Here is a 24,756-nt window from a genome sequence, read left to right as displayed (position 1 = left end):
TTGTGTATAAATAAAAAAAAATGAGAGGACCTGATTCATTAATTCTATTGTGGGCATTCAGGCCATCAAATCTACAAAAGAGCACTGAATGTTAATAAAAGCCTTTCAAGCTGATGTTAGGAGAACTGAGCATTTAAATGTCCAGCAAATTTTTTTTTATCATGTGTAAAGTTGCTGATAAACGAAAGAGTCATCCTCGCACCCCTAAATGCTGCATGTCTACTATCATTAATCGGTTTTTGGCCAAGTTATAATCTATATAATAAATATAATAATAATAATCTATATGCCTCTACCAAGTCATCATCTCTGCTACAATCATTGTGAATCCAGGCAACCCTTATGGGTTCAGTTCACCTTAGTTTAACCTACTGTTTCATGATTATGGTGCAAAACTCACAAAAAAAGAAAAAAGCAATCAGATTTACATACAATTATTGGATAATCTCTCAACTCTTGACTAAAATATGAACATTCAGTCTTTTTTTATAAATTAAACAAGAACATACCAATGACTTTTTTTTGCTGCATTTTATTTCTTTAGTTCCTTTTTTCTTTTTTTTTTTTTGGCCTTCACCAAAAAAACAAAAACAACAAAAACAGCTTAATTTTTTCATAACTAATCTGTCTGATGTCAAGTCAATGCTGCACTCAGCCATGGATTCAACTTGTCAGAATGCTCTACAACATTGCTGATGTAAGATTCTATATCCCATCACTCACAATCACTCTTATGTTTAAGGTCACCTGATTACTGATTGACCTCAGCATATTCTATCAAGCACATCTATAATGATACAGAGTCACACACAGTCTTTCCAAAGTTATATACAAATGTACTTAGAAACATACCAAGCCATTTTGCTAAATTTTTATGATATGTACAGTATATCATGGTTTGTCTGGATATTTAGTCTGGATTTACACTTTTATATCTTTTTGTAGATCTCCTGGCCTGATTTCCTGTTTTGGGCTATGTATTTTTATTTAGTTTCATGTTTGTTACTTATTAAAATAAACTCTGGAAAGGAAAGAAAGGGGCTTTATACTTGTCACATGTACTTCACAGCACAATTAAATTATTTTTTCGCATATCCCAGTAATGCTAGGAAGCTGGGATATCATAAATAAGCACATCATAAATAGTGATTCTCACTATATAAATTAAAATAAACAAACAAACAAAAAAATTATATATATATATATATATATATATATATATATATATATATATATATATATATATATATATATATATACACTAGCTGAAAGTGCCCGTGCTTCGCTACGGAAGGCAGACAGCTAAGCAATATGGCAATAAGCAGTAAGCACTGGGCAGGACTGGATGATCAGAGATCAGAACGTAACGTCAACAAATAACGTACTACCCCTTTGTAGTACCGATACTACAAACTACTTTAAAAATAATTTTTATCGTGCATCTAACATGTAATAAGAAACAATGTACTAAGTTTCATTAAGATCCGTAATGTTATTTCGAAGAATTTACAATGCGTGAGAAATCGTGTTTTTCGCGAGTTAGCTGCGATCCCTATATCATGGTTTGTCTGGATATTTAGTCTGGATTTACACTTTTATATCTTTTTGTAGATCTCCTGGCCTGATTTCCTGTTTTGGGCTATGTATTTTTATTTAGTTTCATGTTTGTTACTTATTAAAATAAACTCTGGAAAGGAAAGAAAGGGGCTTTATACTTGTCACATGTACTTCACAGCACAATTAAATTATTTTTTCGCATATCCCAGTAATGCTAGGAAGCTGGGATATCATAAATAAGCACATCATAAATAGTGATTCTCACTATATAAATTAAAATAAACAAACAAACAAAAAAATTATATATATATATATATATATATATATATATATATATATATATATATATATATATATATATATATATATATATATATATACACTAGCTGAAAGTGCCCGTGCTTCGCTACGGAAGGCAGACAGCTAAGCAATATGGCAATAAGCAGTAAGCACTGGGCAGGACTGGATGATCAGAGATCAGAACGTAACGTCAACAAATAACGTACTACCCCTTTGTAGTACCGATACTACAAACTACTTTAAAAATAATTTTTATCGTGCATCTAACATGTAATAAGAAACAATGTACTAAGTTTCATTAAGATCCGTAATGTTATTTCGAAGAATTTACAATGCGTGAGAAATCGTGTTTTTCGCGAGTTAGCTGCGATCCCTATATCATGGTTTGTCTGGATATTTAGTCTGGATTTACACTTTTATATCTTTTTGTAGATCTCCTGGCCTGATTTCCTGTTTTGGGCTATGTATTTTTATTTAGTTTCATGTTTGTTACTTATTAAAATAAACTCTGGAAAGGAAAGAAAGGGGCTTTATACTTGTCACATGTACTTCACAGCACAATTAAATTATTTTTTCGCATATCCCAGTAATGCTAGGAAGCTGGGATATCATAAATAAGCACATCATAAATAGTGATTCTCACTATATAAATTAAAATAAACAAACAAACAAAAAAATTATATATATATATATATATATATATATATATATATATATATATATATATATATATATATATATATATATACACTAGCTGAAAGTGCCCGTGCTTCGCTACGGAAGGCAGACAGCTAAGCAATATGGCAATAAGCAGTAAGCACTGGGCAGGACTGGATGATCAGAGATCAGAACGTAACGTCAACAAATAACGTACTACCCCTTTGTAGTACCGATACTACAAACTACTTTAAAAATAATTTTTATCGTGCATCTAACATGTAATAAGAAACAATGTACTAAGTTTCATTAAGATCCGTAATGTTATTTCGAAGAATTTACAATGCGTGAGAAATCGTGTTTTTCGCGAGTTAGCTGCGATCCCTATATCATGGTTTGTCTGGATATTTAGTCTGGATTTACACTTTTATATCTTTTTGTAGATCTCCTGGCCTGATTTCCTGTTTTGGGCTATGTATTTTTATTTAGTTTCATGTTTGTTACTTATTAAAATAAACTCTGGAAAGGAAAGAAAGGGGCTTTATACTTGTCACATGTACTTCACAGCACAATTAAATTATTTTTTCGCATATCCCAGTAATGCTAGGAAGCTGGGATATCATAAATAAGCACATCATAAATAGTGATTCTCACTATATAAATTAAAATAAACAAACAAACAAAAAAATTATATATATATATATATATATATATATATATATATATATATATATATATATATATATATATATATATACACTAGCTGAAAGTGCCCGTGCTTCGCTACGGAAGGCAGACAGCTAAGCAATATGGCAATAAGCAGTAAGCACTGGGCAGGACTGGATGATCAGAGATCAGAACGTAACGTCAACAAATAACGTACTACCCCTTTGTAGTACCGATACTACAAACTACTTTAAAAATAATTTTTATCGTGCATCTAACATGTAATAAGAAACAATGTACTAAGTTTCATTAAGATCCGTAATGTTATTTCGAAGAATTTACAATGCGTGAGAAATCGTGTTTTTCGCGAGTTAGCTGCGATCCAGGGCGAATTTTTCAAAACCCTTTCTTAGTGAGCACCTAAGACCCAAGATGAAGGTATGTTCCAAATTTCATTGCAATACGTTCAGTGGTTTTTGAGATTTCGTGATGAGTGAATGAGTCAGTCAGTGGTATTTGAGCTTTATATATATATATATATAGATAGGAAAGAAAGGTGTGTGTGTGTATATATATATATATATATATATATATATATATATATATATATATATATATATATATATATATATATATACACACACAGTGGAACCCGGTTATGTCGATGTCCTAGGGGGTCGCCAAAAAGCATCGAGGTAACCGATGATCGAGATAAACGAAAACCAAAATGGCGGCAGTATATTAACGTGCTTGAAATTTCTTTATGTACATGATGTGCGTTAATAAATGAGAATGTGCATGCACGTTTTTTCGAAGGTTTTTTTTACACAACAGCGTTGCCGCGATTTGTTTGATGAAGGCATGTTATAAAAATACATACAGTACATGTTTATCTGTCAGGAATCCACCTGCCACGCCCCCTTCAGCCCCCTTCAGCGTGTCAGGTGTTTTCTCGGCAGCTTTCTCTGAAGCTCCCGGCTTCAATCGCACACATATGGTGCTCGTTTATCATCATCACCAGCTCCTATTTAAACTTCCACACTCTCACTGTCCATTATTGTTGGTATATGTTGGTTCACGGCGGTCGTTGTTATCGCTCATGCGTATCCCGGTACGTGTCTTCCCACCGGCACTCTCTCAACGGCTGCTCTTTTCTTCCCAAAGCGCATCACGGATTCACCCCCCGATCCTGCCGGTGTTCATTCTATGCTTTTGCTGCTCATCTCACGTTCCGCTATATATATATATATTGTAATGGAGATATGTAAACACAGTGGCCTGCTTGCAATTCACCATAAGAAATATGATTAATTATTTATTGCTCTAGAAATAACTACAATTTAGCACTGGTTTTCAGTGGGGAAGTTTTGGGATGTCTAGAAACTCTAGTTAATATAAGTATGCCTGAACACCATTCAAATCCAATTCCTACCTGCATGCACAAAGAGGATGTATAGAATTACACAACCGGGCCATGTTTAATAAGGAATTCTTCTATGTAACCTGTAATTATGATCCCTGCCATTAAAGTAAAAAATTAATTTTGAGATCGCACTTGAGTATTAAGAACAGGCATGAAACAAAGAGTCCATCTGAGGTTGAAAACATTCTAAATGGATAAACCTGATTATTTATATTTTCAAGCATATCTGAAAGTAACATCCTGTCTGCACATGGTTGAATTTGTGCTGTGTTCCTGGTGGCCTCAAAGAAAACTGGCATGTAATAAACTACATGATTATTATTACAAACAATGAAAGCTTGAATTTAAAAAGCTGTCAAAAATCTACAAGACAAAAAAGAATATTTTGATAAATATCATACATTACATATATATTACATTTTTAAATAACATTAGCTGTACCTTACTTCTAAAAAATATAATGCCAAAGACTCTCTTTGTTTATAATAGGAAACTCTGAATAAATTATATATTCACTATAGGCAAATGATTTGGAACCACTTTTGGGTGTGATTAGATGTATACGATTACGTCAAAGTATCCTCAAAGCCTCAAGAGTAAGTGTTTAAAATCTCAACAAGACCAGGCTTCATCCCTCAGTCTGTGGGCAGCATTGTAAGAGCCTGGACCAAAATTTAAGAAAGGTATGAATCAAGAGTTCTGGATACAGTGCTACTGCATTTTGTACTTTTTACATTAACATATAATTTCACTAAATCAAAGATTAATGTTTTAGCCTACAAAAGATTATTCACCTAATCTTGTGTAAAATATATTGTAAACAATTGTTTTTTTTCTTGTCAGATGATAACATTGTACAAAAACAGCACGAGCAATATACCTGAATTTGTCCTCCAAGGATTCACAGGAATTCCTGTTGAGTATTATGGATTAGTAGGAACCTTCTTCTTTTTGATTTATCTAATGCTGGCATCTGGGAACATTTTCATCCTTGTATTTGTTGCATATGAAAAAAGTCTGCAGAAGCCAAATTATATCATCTTCTGTAACCTTGCACTATCAGATCTTGGATTTGGAACTACAACTCTGCCCAGAATCATTGCTAAATACTGGACATCCGAGATCATGTCATTCAATGCTTGTTTTACACAAATGTATTTTGTTCATTATTTTGGGACATGCACATCATTTTTCATGGCAGTAATGGCCCTTGATCGATTTGTGGCCATATGTAACCCACTGAGATACCCAGTTCTGATTACACACTCTACTATTATGATTCTTTGTTCAGTTCTTTGGATAGGAGCCCTCTTTTTACTTGGTGCTATTACAGCACATGCCCTTAGTGTGCCTTACTGTGGCCAAAATGTTATACGTCACTGTTACTGTGATTATATTTCAATAAGTAACCTAGCATGTGCAGACGTAACAACCATAAAAACCACTAGTACTTCTATTGCTATGACAGTTTTGTGGGGTCCTTTATTTTATATTATATTTTCTTATGTGGCTATCATTATTTCAGTCATGAAAATCTCAAATAAAGAGGGACGATATAAAACCTTTTTAACATGTACTCCACAGCTGTTCATCATCACCTTGTACTATCTCCCCAGAAGTTTTGTTTATGTTGCATTTATTATTGGATATCGTTTTGAAACAAATCTCAATATTGCATTGATAATGGTATACAGTATTTTCCCTGCCCTCATCAATCCACTTATATACTGCTTCAGGACAAAAGAAATTAAAGACACATTAATGAGGAAAATAAAGCAAAGACAAGTGAGGGTAAAATAGAACAAGAAAATTATACTGTACTTGATCTGTGACAATCTGGATAAGGATTAAACATTGTTTCAAACTGTTTCTGACTGTTTCAAAGCCTGAATCATTAATTTCCTATCAGACCTCTTAGTCATTTTTTTAACTACTGAAAATCAAACAATATCTCATGTAAAATAAGTTACACAATGCAACTTTATTTTTCTCATGTTCCATGAGCTGCTATATTTTTTAAGGATCATGAAAACAAGCATACAGTATCTTTTGTAAAATATGACTTGCTGTGATATTTTGTTCTTCCAGATTCTGTTGCGATAATAGCAAATTTACCAATCTTCTGCTTGATTCAAACAAATCAATATTTATCAAAAACATTTTACTTTGGAAAACAACCTGGTTGTTTTATAACACCTAATGATTCCAGATCGTTGCAAATTTTACTTCATTAACAACAGTGGTTAAATATATAATTTAGATAAATTTGCAATGAAATTGAAAGTGCATTTAGGATTTAGGATTAAATGCCAAGCCAAGCTTGAGGCATTGTAAGCTTCATCAAGCTGGAATGTAGTGTATTGCATCTTTGTAATTATCTGTAAGTGTTTTTAAATGTTGCTAAAGCAGCCACTTCAGTGTCAGGTTTGAATTAACATCACAGAACTGTTTATTTATGGTTGTTTTAGTATAATACAGAACTTGACATTAGAGCGCTATATGGAAAAGGAGCCCAGCATCCTGCCTTTCATAAAAACATTTTTTGCAACATAATTTGCAAACAAAAATATATATCCATTAATAGAATTGATTGATTTACTTTATTAAAACTCAGGCCATCACAAACCACACACATAATAATAATAATAATAATAATAATAATAATAATAATAATAATAATAATAATAAATAATAATAAATAATAATAATAATAATAATGGCCTTACAAATACATCAATGCATTCTTTAAATCAAGAAGAACTTCACTAAAAAATTAACAGTTTTTCTCAAATCGCATACTTGTGTGCCATTCTAAACCATTATTGAGTTTGTCAGACTAAACACTTTTTCTATTAATTAAAAAAATGTCTTAAATAGTATATTTTGCATACCCAATATGTTTTGTTTTTTCTTGTCATTTAGAATGTACAGTTTAGAGTTTCAATCTAAAATGCAGCTCATGAAACTGATAAAGAAATTGAAAATTTTAAATGATGAATTGAGATCCCTAGTGTGTTGAACATTGCTCTAAATAATACTGCTTTTACATTTGAATTTGTAGTCAATGAGCAGGGGTGTTGTGGCTCAAATATGCTTGTAAAAGCCATACTTAAACATCCACATGTAAAAAAGATATACAGAGAAGTGTGTGAATAATGCTACTGCTTGTGTATGCAAAGTCATAAGTTCACAAATATAACAGGCTTCTTCAAACATGCCTTCTGACTACACCACATTCCTGTGGTTTTTCATTGTTAGACATGTTATTAAACATAATACAAATCAAGACTACTATTTTGTGTGATAAATGTGGAAAAAAGAGAGGTCAGGGTTTGGGGTCACAGAAAATGTATCATATTTACTTATGGTCAGACTTCAGTTTCAATGAAGATTACAGTCACCGGGCACTTCAGCACCATCGCGTGGTCAACACAGGAACTTCAGTGTAGCATATGTATCCCTGCTATTATGACTGGGAGCCCAGTTTCTTTTAAAATAGCAGCCTCGTGTGTTAACTTTATGAAGTACAGGACAGTGTGTATATTATGCTCTTATGTGTGACGTAAACTCTCACCTAATCAAATGTAGACTTTTTATTTTACTGTATATTGTTCTAAACAATACAGATTTTCCGGAACTGAATTTTTTTTTTCTATTTTAAAAGTGTCACAACTACCATTACAGATTTTAAACAAAGTTCCTACTTCTACATTTTTAGCAATGTACTTACATAAAACTCTACTGAACATTTTCAAAGACTTATTTCTAATCTTAAACTCATGAGTTTACTTATTATCAGCATCATCCACGTCAGTCTATGACTCATAACCTGATGTAAAAAGTTTCTCATAGTCTCTTTACTTAATCAATCAATCTCCAAATGCAATCAAAATGAACAAGGATTATGTGCATTTTGCAAGGATGTTGTTTTCAAATGCTGATTTGTTATAGAAATTGTATTGTCTAGTGTACCAGTGTAAAGTGTATTTATTTCTGGACACAGTAAACACATTTTAAACTGGAAAGGTGTTTAATGGTGACTCTATTCAGTACACTACATTCAAGTACACTTACATCTTAAAATGTACTATATGAGGCCTTTAATTTCTGAGCAAATTATATACGGAATATGAAGTGTTATATTGCACATTATAAGCAACTGTAACTGTAACACCAAAGCTGATATTTATTGTAATAAATTTTTTTAGTGTTGATGGAAAGAATATGGATAGTGTTAGTTATACCTTTATAAGCAACTGCATCTGTAACTGTAACCCGAAAGCTGATAGTTATTGTAATAATTTCAAATAATATGTTCTTCATCACTGCGAATATCACAATCATGGGGTTGAATGACAGAGAGGCTCGCTATGTCCTCGAAAACATCTGAATAGGTATTAAAGTGGACTCCTAGGTTTAGGAGACTCTCCCAGTGGGAGATGTTCCCAGAGGCAGGTGTGTCTGAAGGGGTCTGGACGTCTCTGAAGGGTGATGGAACAGACAGTGTTAGTTGTCCACTTGACCAGCCTTTAAAATAGAGAAAAAAAGTTCCAGTGACTAAAAAAACAAAAAAACGATGCAGGCATAACTATAAATAAATTGGTTTAGCCATTTTTAGTATAAAATAGCTAATGCATGTCAAAGAAACACTGCAATCTGAAGTTTCAGGGTGTAATTAGTTGGAAACACCTGCTGTGTAAACAAAATGTATGCTGTGATATGAGCTGGAGATCCATGTTAATGCAGGACAGTAAGGATAATTTGTAATCACTTGTCTCTTTTTAAAAAATAATGATAAAGTAGTTATAAAAGTCACCAAAACTCGTAGCAAGATTGATAAACTGGCAATGGTAATATGGAATATAGAGCTGCCTAAAATAGTTCTATGTAAGTTTTAATAAATTGAAAACAGTAATGTGATATATATTTTCTATTTAAACCTTATTATTAATGAACAAAATCTGCTATTTGGTACATACCCTCACTTGCATGCTCATGGCTCTTGTCCTGTGCACTGAAAAAGCAGAGCTCTTTTTCACAGTCAAATTCTGAGCATGTAATAGAGCTGTGGCTATTGCTTTCTGAGGAGCACTCTCCCACTTTGCTTTCACCTAGTGGAATGCTTAGAATTTTAACCTCATCTACTGAGAGGAAACGAGGGGGATCTGTAAGTTCAGGGGTCAGCTTGGAAAGAAGGCGGGGTTGATGGTTTCTATACCCATCTTCCAATTGACCACAATTACTTGTAGTATACGGAATGCCATGTCTAAAAGCTGAGGATTCAGAACAAGTATGAGAGTCCATGTTCCTTGTTTCTTCACACATGCCTGCAAAAACATGTGGAGTTCCAAAACTCTCAATCAGGCCCAATCTGTTATAATCTTCTGTATTTATTTGCTGAGGCTTGCTATTAGAGAAGCATGTTGTGTATGTACTGGCAATTTCATAGTACTCTAGCTCACTTCCCCCAAAACCTGTTAGATTGCTATGGCTAAAGCTTTCAACTCGCTGCCTCAACTCCCCTGCAGCTATCAGATCTGGTTTCTTGCTGTTTTCATTAGAAACATTTTGGACACCACCATCACTATTATCTGGACTAAATGCCACGTTATCTGTGCCATGTTGTTTTGTTGGTGCTGTAATACAGGGTTGGGTTCTGGGTTTAATGTGCCAAATTGTCCCTCGTCTCTTCAGGACAACCCAGAGACTTAATATTATTATTATGAGAGTTATAGGAATGACAATAGCAATAATCCATAAAGGTGGGCGTTTCTGGGTTTGAAGACAATCTTCTTTGTACTCAGCAGGAGATGCACATGGGCCGCACAGTGATGAAGAGTTGTTCTGTAAACAAACACACCAGCTATTTTCAGAAGAAGATGAAATACAGTCACTGCTACTCAGGCAAGACTGAGTCTGGCAGGATTCCTTAAAGCAAGGTGAGAGGATGCAGTGGTCTGCAGACGCACAGTCATTCTGGAAGAATGAAGGACTGGGTTTTGCCTCTACTATCTCATTGTGTCCAATGAAGGGTAAGATATATCCATTCAGTTTGATGTAGTCCACACACCCTAAAAAATCTGAAGACAGGAAGTTTAAATTTAATTAGTTATTGAACATTTCTAGAATTGTTCTAAAATCTATTCTGACACTTTATTTCTGCATAAAAGACAGTTCGTACTAAAATTTCACCTTTATTTTACTAGATCATTTTTTACATAAACACTTTAGATTTGTACCAAATAAATTCTACTAAACAAAGTTTCTTAACTCCAGCATTTTTTTGCTACACTAAACTTCTACCGAAAAACATTTCTGCAGAGATAGTACAGACTCACTCTTTTACAACTAAATATTTTTACTATTACTGGGGTGTCATGTAGTGAAGAATATGTTATTTTTTAGTTTCATGTTTTTATTTATTTTGTGTTTTTTTTATTTTTTATTTTTTATTAAGGCTTTAAATCTACAACCAATGTTCCAAAAGACCCACTTTGTGACACTGTCTATTGTTTAAGGTGTTAAAAATTGTTCTAAAGATATATATATATATATATATATATATATATATATATATATATATATATATATATATATATATATATATATATATATATATATATATATATATATATATATAATGTGTGTCAGTAGATTATACTGACCCAAATTGCGATCGCTTGAATCACCAGATGCTGTTTGCCCCAAAGTGATCATCTCTAATAAAACAGCAGTTTGGCTAATGATGCTGTGGGTGATATTCTTAACAAGTTTCTCATCCAGAATTAAAACAATGTTTGGTCCATGTCTGCGAAAGAGAACGACATGCCATTGTCCATCTGACACAGTACTCTCCACACCAAGCTCCCACTGCTGTCCTGACATTATATGTGTGAACCCAAACAGAGGTTTCCCATCAATTATCTGAAAAGGTAAACAAACGAAAAAAATCTTTTTCATTACATTTTCACATTAACTATCTTGAAGTAAGACAAATTGCCAATTTACCTTTAGTTCTAGGTGCACTGTTTGACTTTGACAAAAAACTAAAACACTGTCTTTTTTCATTGTCCTCATTTTGATCTCAAAACTGATGAAACCTTCAACAGCTTCATCTTTCTCATCCAGAAAAGCTTGAAGCAACTGGTTCCTAATATAGCTTTCCTTGACAACAAACTCAACGTATGATCCCTCATTGAGAAATAATCCATGATCGTCTGAGACATCTATTGGGTAAATTGACATTATTCAGAAGCTCCTACCTGGTTTAATGTTCAATGTTAAGCTTAGTAATTCAAATAATAATAGTCAAATATAGAAATACTAATTATCAAACTAATTGAAAGAAAAGAGAAAAACTAAAACGCATTACGGCTATCACAATTAGGTCCAGTGTAATTTTCAGCACAGTGGCAGTAGTAATGGGACCAGAAATCTTGGCATACTCCTCCATTTAGACATTTACTGCTGCTGCAAGGAGCTACATCTGCTCGTGGACAGCTATAAAACACACAACAAAAACAGTATATATTTCCAAGATAGGCTTCACATTCACCATAAACATCTAATCAGCTTTAAGTAAAATGCAAAAATAGCTGAAAGAATCTAATATAAACTAATTGTAAATGGTATGTGATTAAAGCCAGTATCAGGAATTTTAAGACAGTTTTATATTAAATAGATGAATTTACAAATGTATAATTTATATTTTTTTATTTTACACTATGACAAATTTGAATATATATTAAATCCAGTTTATGCTTATAATACCAACAAAACTTACATCTCAAGTATTTTGTAGGATGCCAGTGCCTTTGAAGTGTCGAGTAAAACATCGTTCAATTTCATATTTCTCACACATCCAACGAAGTTATGAGTTCTCACTTGATAGGGCCTCAGCAAAATTACATCAATAGACTTTACACCTCCCACTGTTAAGTAATTGCTTCTAACATCCAGAGTCCTGCATGTAAAAAATTGCAAAATATACAAGTTTCAAAATCTATTACTTATGATGTATCACATGAAATTGGCAATAAACAGTAACAAAAAAAATTATTAATTAAAAATTATATCTGATAAACATTCTATTATCAATTTGTCAGGGATAGTTTTTATTTGTAATTATTTGTGTAGAGCACATTATATTTTTTTCTTACCCAGTGGGCTGGCATAATGAATTTTGTTCACCCATTTGAATTTGAATTTAAGTTGTGACACAAATATTTCTAACTAAAACATGATATGATATGATGATATGATATGATATGATATGATATGATATGATATGATATGATATGATATGATATATCCTACCTCTGGGTCCCAATACCTTCATGCTGTGACAAACAAAAATCTCTTTGCTCATCAGCACTGCAGCTGTCAACCTCCAAAGAGGCTATCTGCATCTCACAAAATGACCAGAATTATAAACTATATAAGAAATTAATCAGAGAGTGACATTTTGCTATTTTATTACACTAACATACAAAACCATTCTGGGTACAAGTTTAAGGTTAGTTAATCCTAATGAGAAATAAAAGTGTAGTACATGTTTGGTGTGTGGCTAAATAACCCACATTTCCAATTCTTTTAACAGTGACATTGTGGAAACTCCCATCAGCCACTGGTTTGACTGTCTCCAGTCTTGTTACACCTGACCCGAGATCAAAAGAGAGACGTAGCCTTCCTTCCACAATTTCAAGTGCAAGAAACTCGGAAGTTGTCAGCTCTCCCGGATTGTACAAAAGCAAAGAGTTCTGTTTCACAGTTGCAAATTCCAGAGAGATAAAATTGTATCTAGGATTCAAAGGAGGGAATTCCAAATAGGACAACTCCTCAAAGCCATAACTATGCTCTTCACAGTTAACTCCACTAATACCTAGAAATAAATATTAAAATATTAATCTATAAATTGTCACACTAATGTCAATTAGAAAATTATAACACTTTGATGTCACATAAAAAATGCATCTTACCAAATGGACAGTGACAAGCATACCCTGTTAAAAAATTGGAGCATTGGCCATTAAGGCAAGGGGATGATGTACAGTGGTCTATGATATAATCACAGAATCTTCCTATGGAAAACAAAGAACATAATTATTTTGTCTCATGTCTCAATGGAATCATGTGATAGACTCCTTAACCTGCTTCCCATCATTTGATAGCGTGTGGAAATGGGTAAATCACCAAATTTAGAAAATGTATGATAAATAAACACATACATAAAAAAAAAAAAAAAAATGCATTAGTTACCTTCATATCCAGGCCTGCAGTCACAGAAAAATCCTCCTTGTATGTTCCAACATGTCCCACCATTTGAACACACTACTCTTTGACACTCATTATCAACAATAGAACAGTGAAGTCCAGAGAAACCCTCTGAGCAATGGCACAGAAATCCTCCAGGGTTATTAAAGCAGCTGCCTCCATTTTCACAAGGGTTTTCTAAGCATTCGTCTATATCATGCTCACACCTCGTTCCAGTGAAGCCAGCAGGGCATGAACAGTTAAAAACCTCTGCATACTGTGGAGATACAATTATGAGACGGGAACTTTCCAAAACAGCAATATCTTGAGTGATGTGTATATGTTTGTTACAAGTGGCCCCATTTTGGCAGGGTTTGAGTGAGCAAGGGTCACTGGTTATTTGAGTTATAGTCACATTGCTTTGTACCTCAAGTAACCTTTTGTGCATGCGTGAGATGCCACTTGCCACTGTTCCGCTCAGATACAGTCCATTGTAACTTTTGATTGCTGCAAGAAGAACTGTTTCATTGCCTTGTATCCTCATTCCAAATACATGACTCTTAGATGCTTGTAAATTGAATAGGCTATCCAGAGCTTTCGCAAACTTAAGGTAGTTCAGTGATAAAAAGTTCTCAAGATTGGAAAAAGAGACATAGAACAAGACACAATTGTCAAATGACAAATTGGTGAAGCCTTTATAATTTACATAGATGCTGTTGTTTACTGGTGGGTGGAAATGGTCACTTGCTTCAACAGTGATATTGTGTGTTGCCTCTCCTTGGAATGGTGAGGACCACAAGTCACACATTCCAAAAGGAAAACTAAACATCTTTATTTGTCCATTTATAATAGTGCAGTTAAACATATCTAATTCATCCAGATCATCTGGTCTCACGTTACCAATCAGTCCTCCATGGAAAAATGTTCCATAATATTTGACAAAAATATTTATGGTTCTTTGAACTGGTGGATTGTCATTTTCGTCTAGAACTTTAACATGAAACACAGTGGTGGATGACAAAGGAGGGGACCCTGCATCCTGGATTACCACATGTATATCAAAAAAAGGGCTGACTTCACGGTCAAGTGGCCTTGATGTGAAGAGTACTCCATCAGATGTGAGTGTTAAACTGTTTCTCAAGGCAGGCCTTATCAGCCAGTATGTGAAAGGACCTTGATTTGGAGGGAGATCATCATCAATGGCTGTCAACGTTGCCACTAATGTGCCGTGTGGCTGATTTTCCCTAACGAATCCATCTGTGAATGTAAGTCTAGGGGCATTATCATTGATGTCAATAATGTCAACAACTACAGATGTGCTGCCTGTTACAGGAGGTGATCCCTCATCAATAGCAATTACAGTGAGGTTATAAAAAGGCCACAACTCTCTGTCTAACTCATTGTTTACTGTGATAATTCCATTGACCGGATCAATACTGAAGGAGTTATTAACGTTTCCACTCTCTATACCATAGAAAAACCTGCCCCATTTTAGAACCACATCTTGATCGGAGGCACTTACTTTGGCTATAGAAGTCCCAACTAAAGCATCCTCACGTACCAGTACTGTGTAAAGACTAGTATCAAACTCTGGAGGATCATTTTCATCAATTACATGTATGTGAACAAGGGCCTCATCAATATTGAAGCCTGTAATGCTCCCTCTGTTTTTAGCAATTATGTGGAGGGCAGCATGATTCTGTCCTTGATTTCTCATGTCTTTGGAGGTGTATATTTTTCCACTTCTTTCATAAACCCCAAAGCCTGCTTTTTTACTTTGACCAAAAAGTAAATAATAAATCTCACCATTAAACCCTAAGTCATAATCTATAGCCACAACGCTTCCAATTTCTGTTTGCAAAGGAACAGTTTCAAGCACAGAGAAGTTGTAAAGATGCCTCTGGAAACTAGGTATATATTCATTTACATCTATCACCTGAATGGTAATATGTGCTATATCAAATAAATTTGGATTATCTAAGTTAAAGGCTTTGACAGTAAGTTCAAAACTTTGTTGTTGCTCAAAGTCAAACATCTCCCGGGTGGTGATAGTGCCATTTATCGAATCCAAAGAGAAGTAATCTGTGTGCCCTGATATTAGTGAATATGCTACTTCGGCATTAGTTCCAGAATCTTTATCAGTGGCAATGATCTGAATCACTGAAGATCCTATAACACTGTTTTCTGAGACAGAAGTCATGTACTCACTAGATGTAAAGACTGGTGAATTATCGTTAATATCTGTAACATTGATAGTCACATTGATTTCCCCAGTCTTAGAGAACCATGCTCCATCTTTGGCACTGATAAGAAAGTGATGAATTTCTACCTGCTCATAGTCAAGCGGTTTAGCTAGCTTGATCAGTCCTGAAAGGTGTTCCACATAAAACAGTCCATCTCTATTCCCACCTTCAATTGAATAAGACACTAATCCACTCAAACCAGGATCTTGATCTTGTGCCTGAACTTTCCCAAGGACAGACCCAGAAGGGAGGTTTTCGGGGACAGAAAATAAAATCTGATTATCTGAAAAATGTGGCTTGAACAGATTTTCCTGTGATACTTCAAACATGATGTCAATTTGAGAAAAAAGAGGAGGGAAGCCTTTGTCTTTTGCTGTAACAACAAGATTGAATATACTGCTAAAACTTTGCCTGAATCTTCTATTTAGACTAACTTTTCCAGTAAAATGTTCTACCTCAAAATAATCTGATGCATTTCCACCAGTGATATTGTATTCAACACTGTTGCTCTTTTCTGGAAAATCTGGATCTATGGCTGTTAAGTGGAGAACCTCAGTTCCCAAAGGCAAGGTAAAAGGAACTGACAAATTTAGCATAAAGGGCAAAAAAGAGGGTGGAAAATAATTATACTGAACAAACATCACTGTGACTATTACTGAGCTATTCAAAGGTACATTGCCACAATCTATAGCTACAACAGTGAAATTAAAACTTTGAGATTCAGATCTATTGAAAATAATCAACTGTTTTGTAGAGACATCTCCAGTAGTTATATTAACAAAGAACATCTCACTTGGTGGTTCTATAAAGTATAAAATTTTGCCATTTTGCCCAAGATCCCTGTCCATGGCAGTGATTTTTAAGAGGAAAGTGTCTCGGTCTTTAGCCTCAGGGATAGTAACAGAGTACAGAGACTGAGAAAAAATTGGCATATTATCATTGATATCTATGATGACTATGGTGACATCTGTACTAATACTCCATGCCGAATCGTTGGCATTTACTCTCACAATATAATGGTCTTCAAGCTCTCTATCCAAAGGACTCAGTACAAATATTGTTCCACTATTTCTATCAATACTGAAAGGTATTGGCTTAGTTCTGTCTTCAATGGAATATGAAATGATAGCATTAATACCAATATCTTCATCCATGGCTCTCACACGAATCACCGGAAAGCCAATTAACGCATCCTCAGAAACCTCTATAAAGAATATCTCAGTGAACCGAGGAGCATGATCATTTGTGTCCAGAACAATAATATTTACTACTGCTGTAGAAGTGTACCGACTGTCATCTTTATCTTCTGCTTTAATAACGAGTCTGTACTCTGGTATTTTTTCTCTGTCCAAACTCCTCTTAGTTCTAAGAATGCCATGAGTTTTATCTATTGTAAATGCGCCATCTAGGTTACCAGACACAATTGTATACTGTACTTGTCCGTATGCATGAGAGTCAACATCAGTGGCTTCCACATCACATACCCAACCCACGGGTAAGTTCTCAAACACCTCACACCTGTACTGTTCCTTTGTAAAAACAGGTGGGTTATCATTCACATCACTAACATTTATATAAATTTCAGCATAAGTGGAAAAAGGTGGGATACCTGAGTCTCTAGCTTCAACTAAAAGATGGAAATCATTGTTGCTTTCAAAATCCAAAGATCCTTTCACCATTATCTCACCAGTCTTCTCATTCAGGTCAAATACATCTCCAATGTTTCCAGATGCCAAATAAAAAGATATAGGTCCAGCTCTGTTTGTTTCTGCTCTAGCTACTGCCACCATGGTTCCAGGAAGTGTGTCCTCAGAGAGCAACTGCTCATTGACTTGCACTACAAGATGGGGGAAATCTGAAGCATTATGAAATCTCACAGTCAAAGAGGTGGTGTCCATTTTAGGATTGTCGCCTCCATCCTGCACATGAACATTGACCGTAAAGTCTTTTTTTCCTATGAGGGCCTCTTTGGTGAACACGGTTCCCCTGTCAGAACTGATTGTAAAGAGACGGGCGTGTTGTCCATATAGAGAAAAATTCAGCTTTCCATTCTTTCCTTTATCTGCATCCTTGGCCATTACTGCACACACTACTGATCCTGCAAGAGTGTACATATATAAAAGTCAGGCATATATAAAATAATGTCCAAATATAAATTAGTTAAGTCATTTTGAATGTCTACATAATCTTTACCCAAATTTTGGGGCTCTTAGTTTTTATAAACATAATGTCAATTTTATAATTGCCTCTAAATGCATCGCCGTTAAATCTGCTTTAATTTTGTATTTAAAAAAAAATATAGAAACAAAAACAGTGATCTTACCTTTGGACAGCTCTGAAGGAACATTGGCTACATATGGTCCATAGAGTATCTGGGGTGAGTTATCATTCACATCCCCAACTATCACTTGTACAGTAGCCAAAGTTGAAAGAGAATTTATGGCGTTCCCATCACGGGCAACTAAAGTCAAAAGGTAAAAAGCTGTTGTCTCTCTGTCCAGACCACCAGTGTTGAATAGCTCTCCATTTGTTTCATTAATGGAAAATGGTGCACTGGAGTCTTCTAGAGAATACCTGCAGAATATATGGGAGTTTATTTAAAATACATTTGTGTTAATTTATTTAAGACATATAGTATGTGTTGCAGTTTAGGAAAATCAGATGCCAGATCATCAGATGTTGTGATGGCTGACAAAGAAGAAACCATATAAATATAAATATACTTCATTAAAATTACAGGAAGATGTTGCCTAGGCTATGATCCTGCAGAAAACATGTTTGGTAAGAGGTCAGTTTAACAAACACAACAGTCAGAACTATGAGTATGCCTAAATACATTTAAAACCTTGCTAGCTTCTGTGCTGCAGCTGGAGTTGCTTAATTTACACATTTATTGTTGGCTAAGATGCAGGTTTATTCACTATGTATTTATATTGTATAGTAGATAATTTCCATGTTAAGGTTTTCCGAGGTTACTAGTAAAACAGTTAATATGTATTGATCTCATATTTAATAATATGCTATTTTGAAAGAAAGTTTAACCACTTACCTTATTTCTCCATTTACACCAACATCTTTGTCTGTGGCTGTGATTGAGGCAAATGTTGTTCCGATTGGCTCGTCTTCTGATATAAATGCATTAAATTTAACGTTTTCAAATAGAGGCTCATTGTCATTTACATCCTCAACAAAAACATGTATAGTTCCTGTTCCAGTCCGTGGAGGGAAACCTAGAAAGTAAAAAGCATAATGATTTGTATTTACCCGATTACCAGTTTCCCATTTTGCAAATTATAGTACACTTAAATGTAGAAATCAAATCTAAATCAAAATTCTACATTAATACTAATAAGCAACTAGTCAACTGTGTCTCTCGCAAGCATTTATGAGTCAGCTTTTCTGCAAATCTAATGAAAATTATATAATATCAAACACTATACATAAGAAATAAACAAAAAAATTATATTACCTGAGTCCACAGCGATAATTGTTATTATGTGATGACTTTGTACCTCCCTGTCAAGATTTTGTAATATCTGGAATGTTCCATTTGAATGTAATATGAACTCCTCTGAATTTCCATTCTCTATAAAGTATGATAAATGGCTGTTGACTCCCAGGTCTTCATCAAATGCAATTATCTTAAAATAAATAAATAAATAAAGTCAACAAAGGCATACAGCTACAGTATTATAAATGATTGATGCATTGTTACTGTTAAGTCCAAACTATTGAAAAAAGTTAACTAGTTTTATTTCTGTGGATTTTAGAAGAATAGAAACCTTATGAGTGGCCCGTGAAGGCTCTTCCTCATCCTCAGACACATGTAAAGTCAGTAATTCTTGGAAGAAAACAGCAACACAGTCATTTACATCCAGGAGTGTGATATTAATTGTGGCTGTTGAAGATCTTTGAATATCTCCCTTATCCATTGCTGTTACAATGAAAGTATGGAAAGAATTCCTCTCTCTGTCCAACTGGTGTGTTACTGAGACAATACCCAGGACTGGGTCCACTACAAAGCCACTTTCAGTGATGCCATATCGCACTTCTCCATTAGGCCCAGTGTCATTATCATTTGCTTCAATTATTAGTAGGCTTGTTCCACGAGGAGTGTCTTCATATATAAGCACACTATATAAGGCTTGTGAGAACACTGGGTCATGGTCATTGATGTCCTCAACAAACACTGTTAAGTTCATGAAGCTGGAGAGCTGAGGAAATCCTTTATCTCTGACATTTACGGTTACCATAATTACGTCTTCAAACTCCCTGTCCAATTGTTTCTGCAGGTATATGACTCCAGTTGTGCGACTAATGCTAAATAATCTTCTTCCTAAATTGTCTAAACTGTATACAACATCCCCATTGGCTCCAGAGTCTGCATCGACTGCTTGTATAACTGTAACAACAGACTGAAGAGGGATATCCTCTGGACAGGAAACAATATTGTCCGATACAAAGAGTGGAGCATTGTCATTAATGTCCTCAACGTAAACAGACACACGTACGGTGCTTGTGAGTTGTGTGTCCTCAGGTAGAGAACGATCATTGGCCTGAATTAAAAGACTGTACATTGGACATTTCTCTCTGTCTAACTCTCGTTTTAGACACAAAGTTTTCATTTGTTTGATTGAAAACATATTTCCGTTGTCTCCTGATATTATGGCTATATCCAATTCTCTATTTATTCCTGCAAATTAAGACAAAAGGGAGAAAAATGAACATTAAGTTTCTACAGATTGAAATTGCTTACAGATGTACGCTCCATATGTCTGTAACACTATCTGGCTTGTTTTTTTCCTGCCCAGAAAGCTAAACAGAGTTCTGTGTTTTACACCATTACCATATATGATTTCTATCTATTTCAACCCTGTGAGCATTTAATGTGTCCGGAAAAAAAAATGTCGAGTCTACAGTATAGTGTGCCATCTTAAACACAACACAATGCAAGCAGTAGAGCTTTTTTATTGTTAGCTAAGGCAGCCAGTTCCCCTGAGACAGCTTGTCTATTCATCTTTTCTCGGAGGCTGCAAAGCATCTATGACGTAAGACTTAATGAGATGGCTTCCACTATTCCAGCTGGGGCAAGCTTTTCAAACCAAATGTGTGAACCTTGCAGCTTAACTCCTGAAGCAAACAGTTGAAAGAGTGAGTCAGCTAGAGCAGGCAGATTTTAGATATTTATTTAAAATGTCTGTGTGGTGCTCCAGTACTAAAAGAGCTTATAGAAAGGAACATAAATATAAAAATAATAATAAAAAAAAATAGCTTTCATGTAACATCTGTGAGGCTGCATCATTTGTACTAACCATCATCAGCATCTGAGACATTCAGGTTGAAGAAACACAGGCCAATACGTGCATCTTCTTGCAGGGAGACAAAGTAGATATTTAAATTGAATACTGGTGGGTTATCATTGACGTCAGCCACGTTGAAATACACCCTGACCCTAGTAAGGTGACTATCCCTGTACTGTACCGCTGCCGTTAGGATGTAGAATTTCTCTGCCTCAAAATCCAGCATGCGGGATAAAAGGAATTCTCCGGAATGTGGATTGAGAAGAAAAAGGCTATCTCCGTCATCCTCCAGCACAGAATACATTAGGCTCCTGTGTCCTTCATTATGCACTGCTTTCACATGTCCCACAATTGTTCCTGTGTCAAAGGACAGATCAAGGACATTCAGGGAGTCCTTTTTACATGGTCTTGGTTTACATATTGATTTACAATAATAAGAGGAAATTTTAAGAAATCTCATGTAATATGCCAAAAGGTCTTAGTATTTTCCAGTTTCTTGTATCCTGTACAGATTATGGTGGGGAATTAGTTAAATGACTAAGGATCATGCTCAGTAAGAGGTGGCACTTACTCCCATTGGAAAACAAAAGGTTGTGTTTGTGTAATGCTGTAAATCACATACACTTAAAAGCTTTATAACCAACCCAGGTTACAGACCTGAGATTAATGCTAACTTAATTCATTTTCTAAAACAGCAGGTTTAAAATTTTTATATTTTAATCCTCTTCTACCACAACAACCTGAGAATACCAACAAACTGTTTTCATTATAATGTGTGATATATTTTTTTTTTTATCCATTTAGGGATATAATTAAAGTTGTGAGAAATCTGTGCCCTACGGACGTACTGTATATCAGAAAGCTGCAAGTTATGGCACTAACACTGACACTGACACTGGTAACTCCTTCCTAAAAAAATTCTGCCTTCTAACAGGAAGCCGGTTCACCATATTAACCACACCTCTTTAATCTGTCTCTGTGAAACATCTGCCAGTCAGGTCTGTGTCTAAATTTATATATTAAAATAAACACAATAATATAAACGGGATTTGAATAACAGCCACTATCATTCTCACAGCTCCTGTTATAAAAATTTAATCAACAACGTCTGACCAAATCAAATTTAAAAACAGAGCTGTGATATAAAGTAAGATCATTGCAAAGTAAACCCACCTGGCTGTGTATCTTCTTTGACTTCAAAAGAATATACAGACTTGGAGAAGAATAACTGATTGCTGCCTCTGTTTAGAGGAACAGAGATGTTCAACCAGTCTTCAGTGTCAGAAGCCAGACCTTCTAATAAATTTGTACAATTCACCCCATATACAGCCAGCGTGCAGAGAATCTGCACAAGCAAGAAGAAATGCAATGGTTAATTCTTTTTTTTGTTAATTGTGAAACTCACATTTCTACCGTGGGAACCGATGCATATTGTGACATTTGTAGCTGGTTCCCTTAAGACGTAAAGAAAGAGACCCTTTGTGAGGGACCTTTGCTAAAAGCAGAAACACTATCCCTTGATTTGTAAAGTCTTGTCTTTGTTAGCCCTTTTTTTCTGTCTTTCCTGTTATCCCTCACTAACCTCAGACTGTTGTTTGGATTCCCCAAGGTACTCCGCAAGTATTCAGAGACTCAAAGATCATATAACAGGCACACTGGGACATCAACCAAGATAGTTTTAAAAACTTAAAAAAATAAATAAAAATTGAAAGAAAGTATAAATATTAATGAAAAATAAAATACAATTAAATAAATAAATAAAATAAAAAGGTGCATTTCCATCATTCTAAAAAAAAGATAGAAAAAAAATTATATTTGCTTGTTTTTTTTTTATTATTATTTAAATAGAAATATGGCCACCATGTTATTTTCACCAAGGAACTATTCAAGTTTGCCAAGATTTATATATATTATAACTACAAGCACATTTTAACAAAATATTTTTATTGGTATGGAGATGTCAATTTGAAAGTGATTTTGTGCTTTCAATGATAGATAGATAGATAGATAGATAGATAGATAGATAGATAGATAGATAGATAGATAGATAGATAGATAGATAGATAGATGTGCAACTGTAATAAAAATTAACAAATTATTAATTTTAAAAAGCCAGAATTAAAATACTTTATTAGTCCTATATAAGTTGTTAACCCTCCTACATGAGAACAGATCAAGGACATCCTAGACATCACTAATTCAAAATATTCAATTTCATATATTTCATATTTTTAAAGTCTTACCAAAAAAACACCTTTAGGTTTATTATACAACTAATGGAAACTATGCGGCAGCACTACTCGCATCACTGAAGTTACCTGATGAATGTACCCACCAAAGACAGCACGAAGAACATAAGGCTCATCAATCCTAAAGGAGCCATTGGTTGTGTGCATCCATTTACCTTTCTGTGCAGATAAAGAAAGACTTCAGAAGTGAAATATAACAGATTACTGCTGTGTGTTTGAAGTTTAACATCCTTAAAACTGTTGCAGTCCAAGGTTGAAGAAGGCTGTGATATGAAGGGCTCAGCTGTAGATCTGTGCAAAAATGAACAGGGAGGGTAAACGCCTTTGGAGTCCACCCCTGGTGAGCAAACAAACCCACTTTGTGGAGTGATCTGGTAAATGTTAAGTGAAATCTGACACCTTTACCTAATTAAAAGAAGTAGAATATATTTAGCCTGTTTAATTGATATCTATAATCTTGTTAAAAGTGTCAATCTAAAGTATAGCCTTTTTTATGTGTTTATGCAATTAAAAAATGCATATGTGTTAAAGAGTTTACAGTAAAATAGGCTAGATTTGAATTAAATATCCGATTTCAAATATAGATTTCAAACACCACACATAACTGTGCTTTATATAGTTTTTAATGTAACTCTTTTTTGTTGTTGTTCATTGTTTAATATAGTACACAAGAAGGTAAAGCAGTAGCACATACATTCATTCTCCTTCGAGAGCCATTTTATCTCCATGAAATGCTTTACATAATTATAAAACTAAAGGTATTGTTTTATTCAGGCTTACCACACATTTGATAATTCATGCTCACCAGCGTGGTATTTACTCCTGCATATTTACTTGCTCTAGTCGCAGTCTCCCTGTGTCTGCCAACCTTTATTGTCAAGTTGACAATGATCTATTTAAATAATTTCCCTCCCCCTCTGCCTCCTCCTTTTAGAGGTTTCAATTCAATGGTCACCAGCGTGGCACTCACCCAGAAGGTGAATAGAGAAGCTGATGTGTGAAAAGGGACTCGGCAGATGGGCTTTGGACAGTTCTCCAAAACAAGAACACAATAGCAGAGAATATTAATCCGTGTTGTATCAACAGAAGACCTTTTTTTTATAAACATG

The 24,756-nt window shown here is 34.5% G+C and overlaps 2 protein-coding genes across 5 annotated transcripts; one reads left to right on the top strand and one right to left on the bottom strand.

Annotated features, from left to right (window-relative positions):
* Positions 1-5,446: 5,446 nt before the first annotated feature.
* Positions 5,447-6,403, top strand: LOC310730529 (olfactory receptor 2AT4-like; the record flags this gene model as incomplete). Its single annotated transcript, XM_083549550.1, has 1 exon — positions 5,447-6,403. One exon carries the CDS (start codon positions 5,447-5,449, stop codon positions 6,401-6,403), a length of 957 nt encoding a protein of 318 aa, XP_083405676.1.
* A 2,211-nt stretch (positions 6,404-8,614) lies between these two features.
* LOC310730311 (protocadherin Fat 4) lies at positions 8,615-23,978 on the bottom strand. 4 transcript variants are annotated; one of them, XM_083549192.1, is made up of 17 exons: positions 23,734-23,978; positions 22,572-22,743; positions 21,411-21,755; positions 19,881-20,791; positions 19,568-19,739; positions 19,148-19,328; positions 18,422-18,672; positions 17,708-18,196; positions 13,582-13,683; positions 13,183-13,484; positions 12,920-13,005; positions 12,387-12,566; positions 11,976-12,103; positions 11,612-11,829; positions 11,269-11,527; positions 9,583-10,683; positions 8,615-9,130 (listed from the first exon to the last, which is right to left on the bottom strand). In XM_083549192.1, the coding sequence occupies exons 1-17, from the start codon at positions 23,779-23,781 to the stop codon at positions 8,907-8,909; spliced, it is 5,169 nt and encodes a 1,722-aa protein (XP_083405318.1). In that variant the 5' UTR covers positions 23,782-23,978; the 3' UTR covers positions 8,615-8,906. The 4 variants fall into 4 exon arrangements, with proteins under 4 accessions (XP_083405318.1, XP_083405316.1, XP_083405315.1 ...); XM_083549190.1 differs by having other exon boundaries at positions 13,862-18,196; positions 23,734-23,922; XM_083549189.1 differs by having other exon boundaries at positions 13,862-18,196; positions 22,572-22,639; positions 23,734-23,795.
* Positions 23,979-24,756: the final 778 nt, after the last annotated feature.

The sequence above is a fragment of the Silurus aristotelis genome (assembly GCF_946808225.1).
Source record: "Silurus aristotelis genome assembly, chromosome: 8".
NCBI classification, from domain to species: Eukaryota; Metazoa; Chordata; class Actinopteri; order Siluriformes; family Siluridae; genus Silurus; species Silurus aristotelis.
Note: the sequence above shows the minus strand (reverse complement) of the source record. Positions and strands in the feature narration are given on the sequence as shown.

Excerpts from the sequence above, each read along its gene's own strand:
- LOC310730311 (XM_083549190.1), bottom strand. The coding sequence starts at position 23,781 with ATGGCTCCTTTAGGATTGATGAGCCTTATGTTCTTCGTGCTGTCTTTG. Across the intron at positions 10,684-11,268 it reads TTCAAGCGATCGCAATTTGG|ATTTTTTAGGGTGTGTGGAC; the intron begins GTCAGTATAATC and ends TCCTGTCTTCAG. Across the intron at positions 9,131-9,582 it reads CCATGAGCATGCAAGTGAGG|GCTGGTCAAGTGGACAACTA; the intron begins GTATGTACCAAA and ends TCTATTTTAAAG.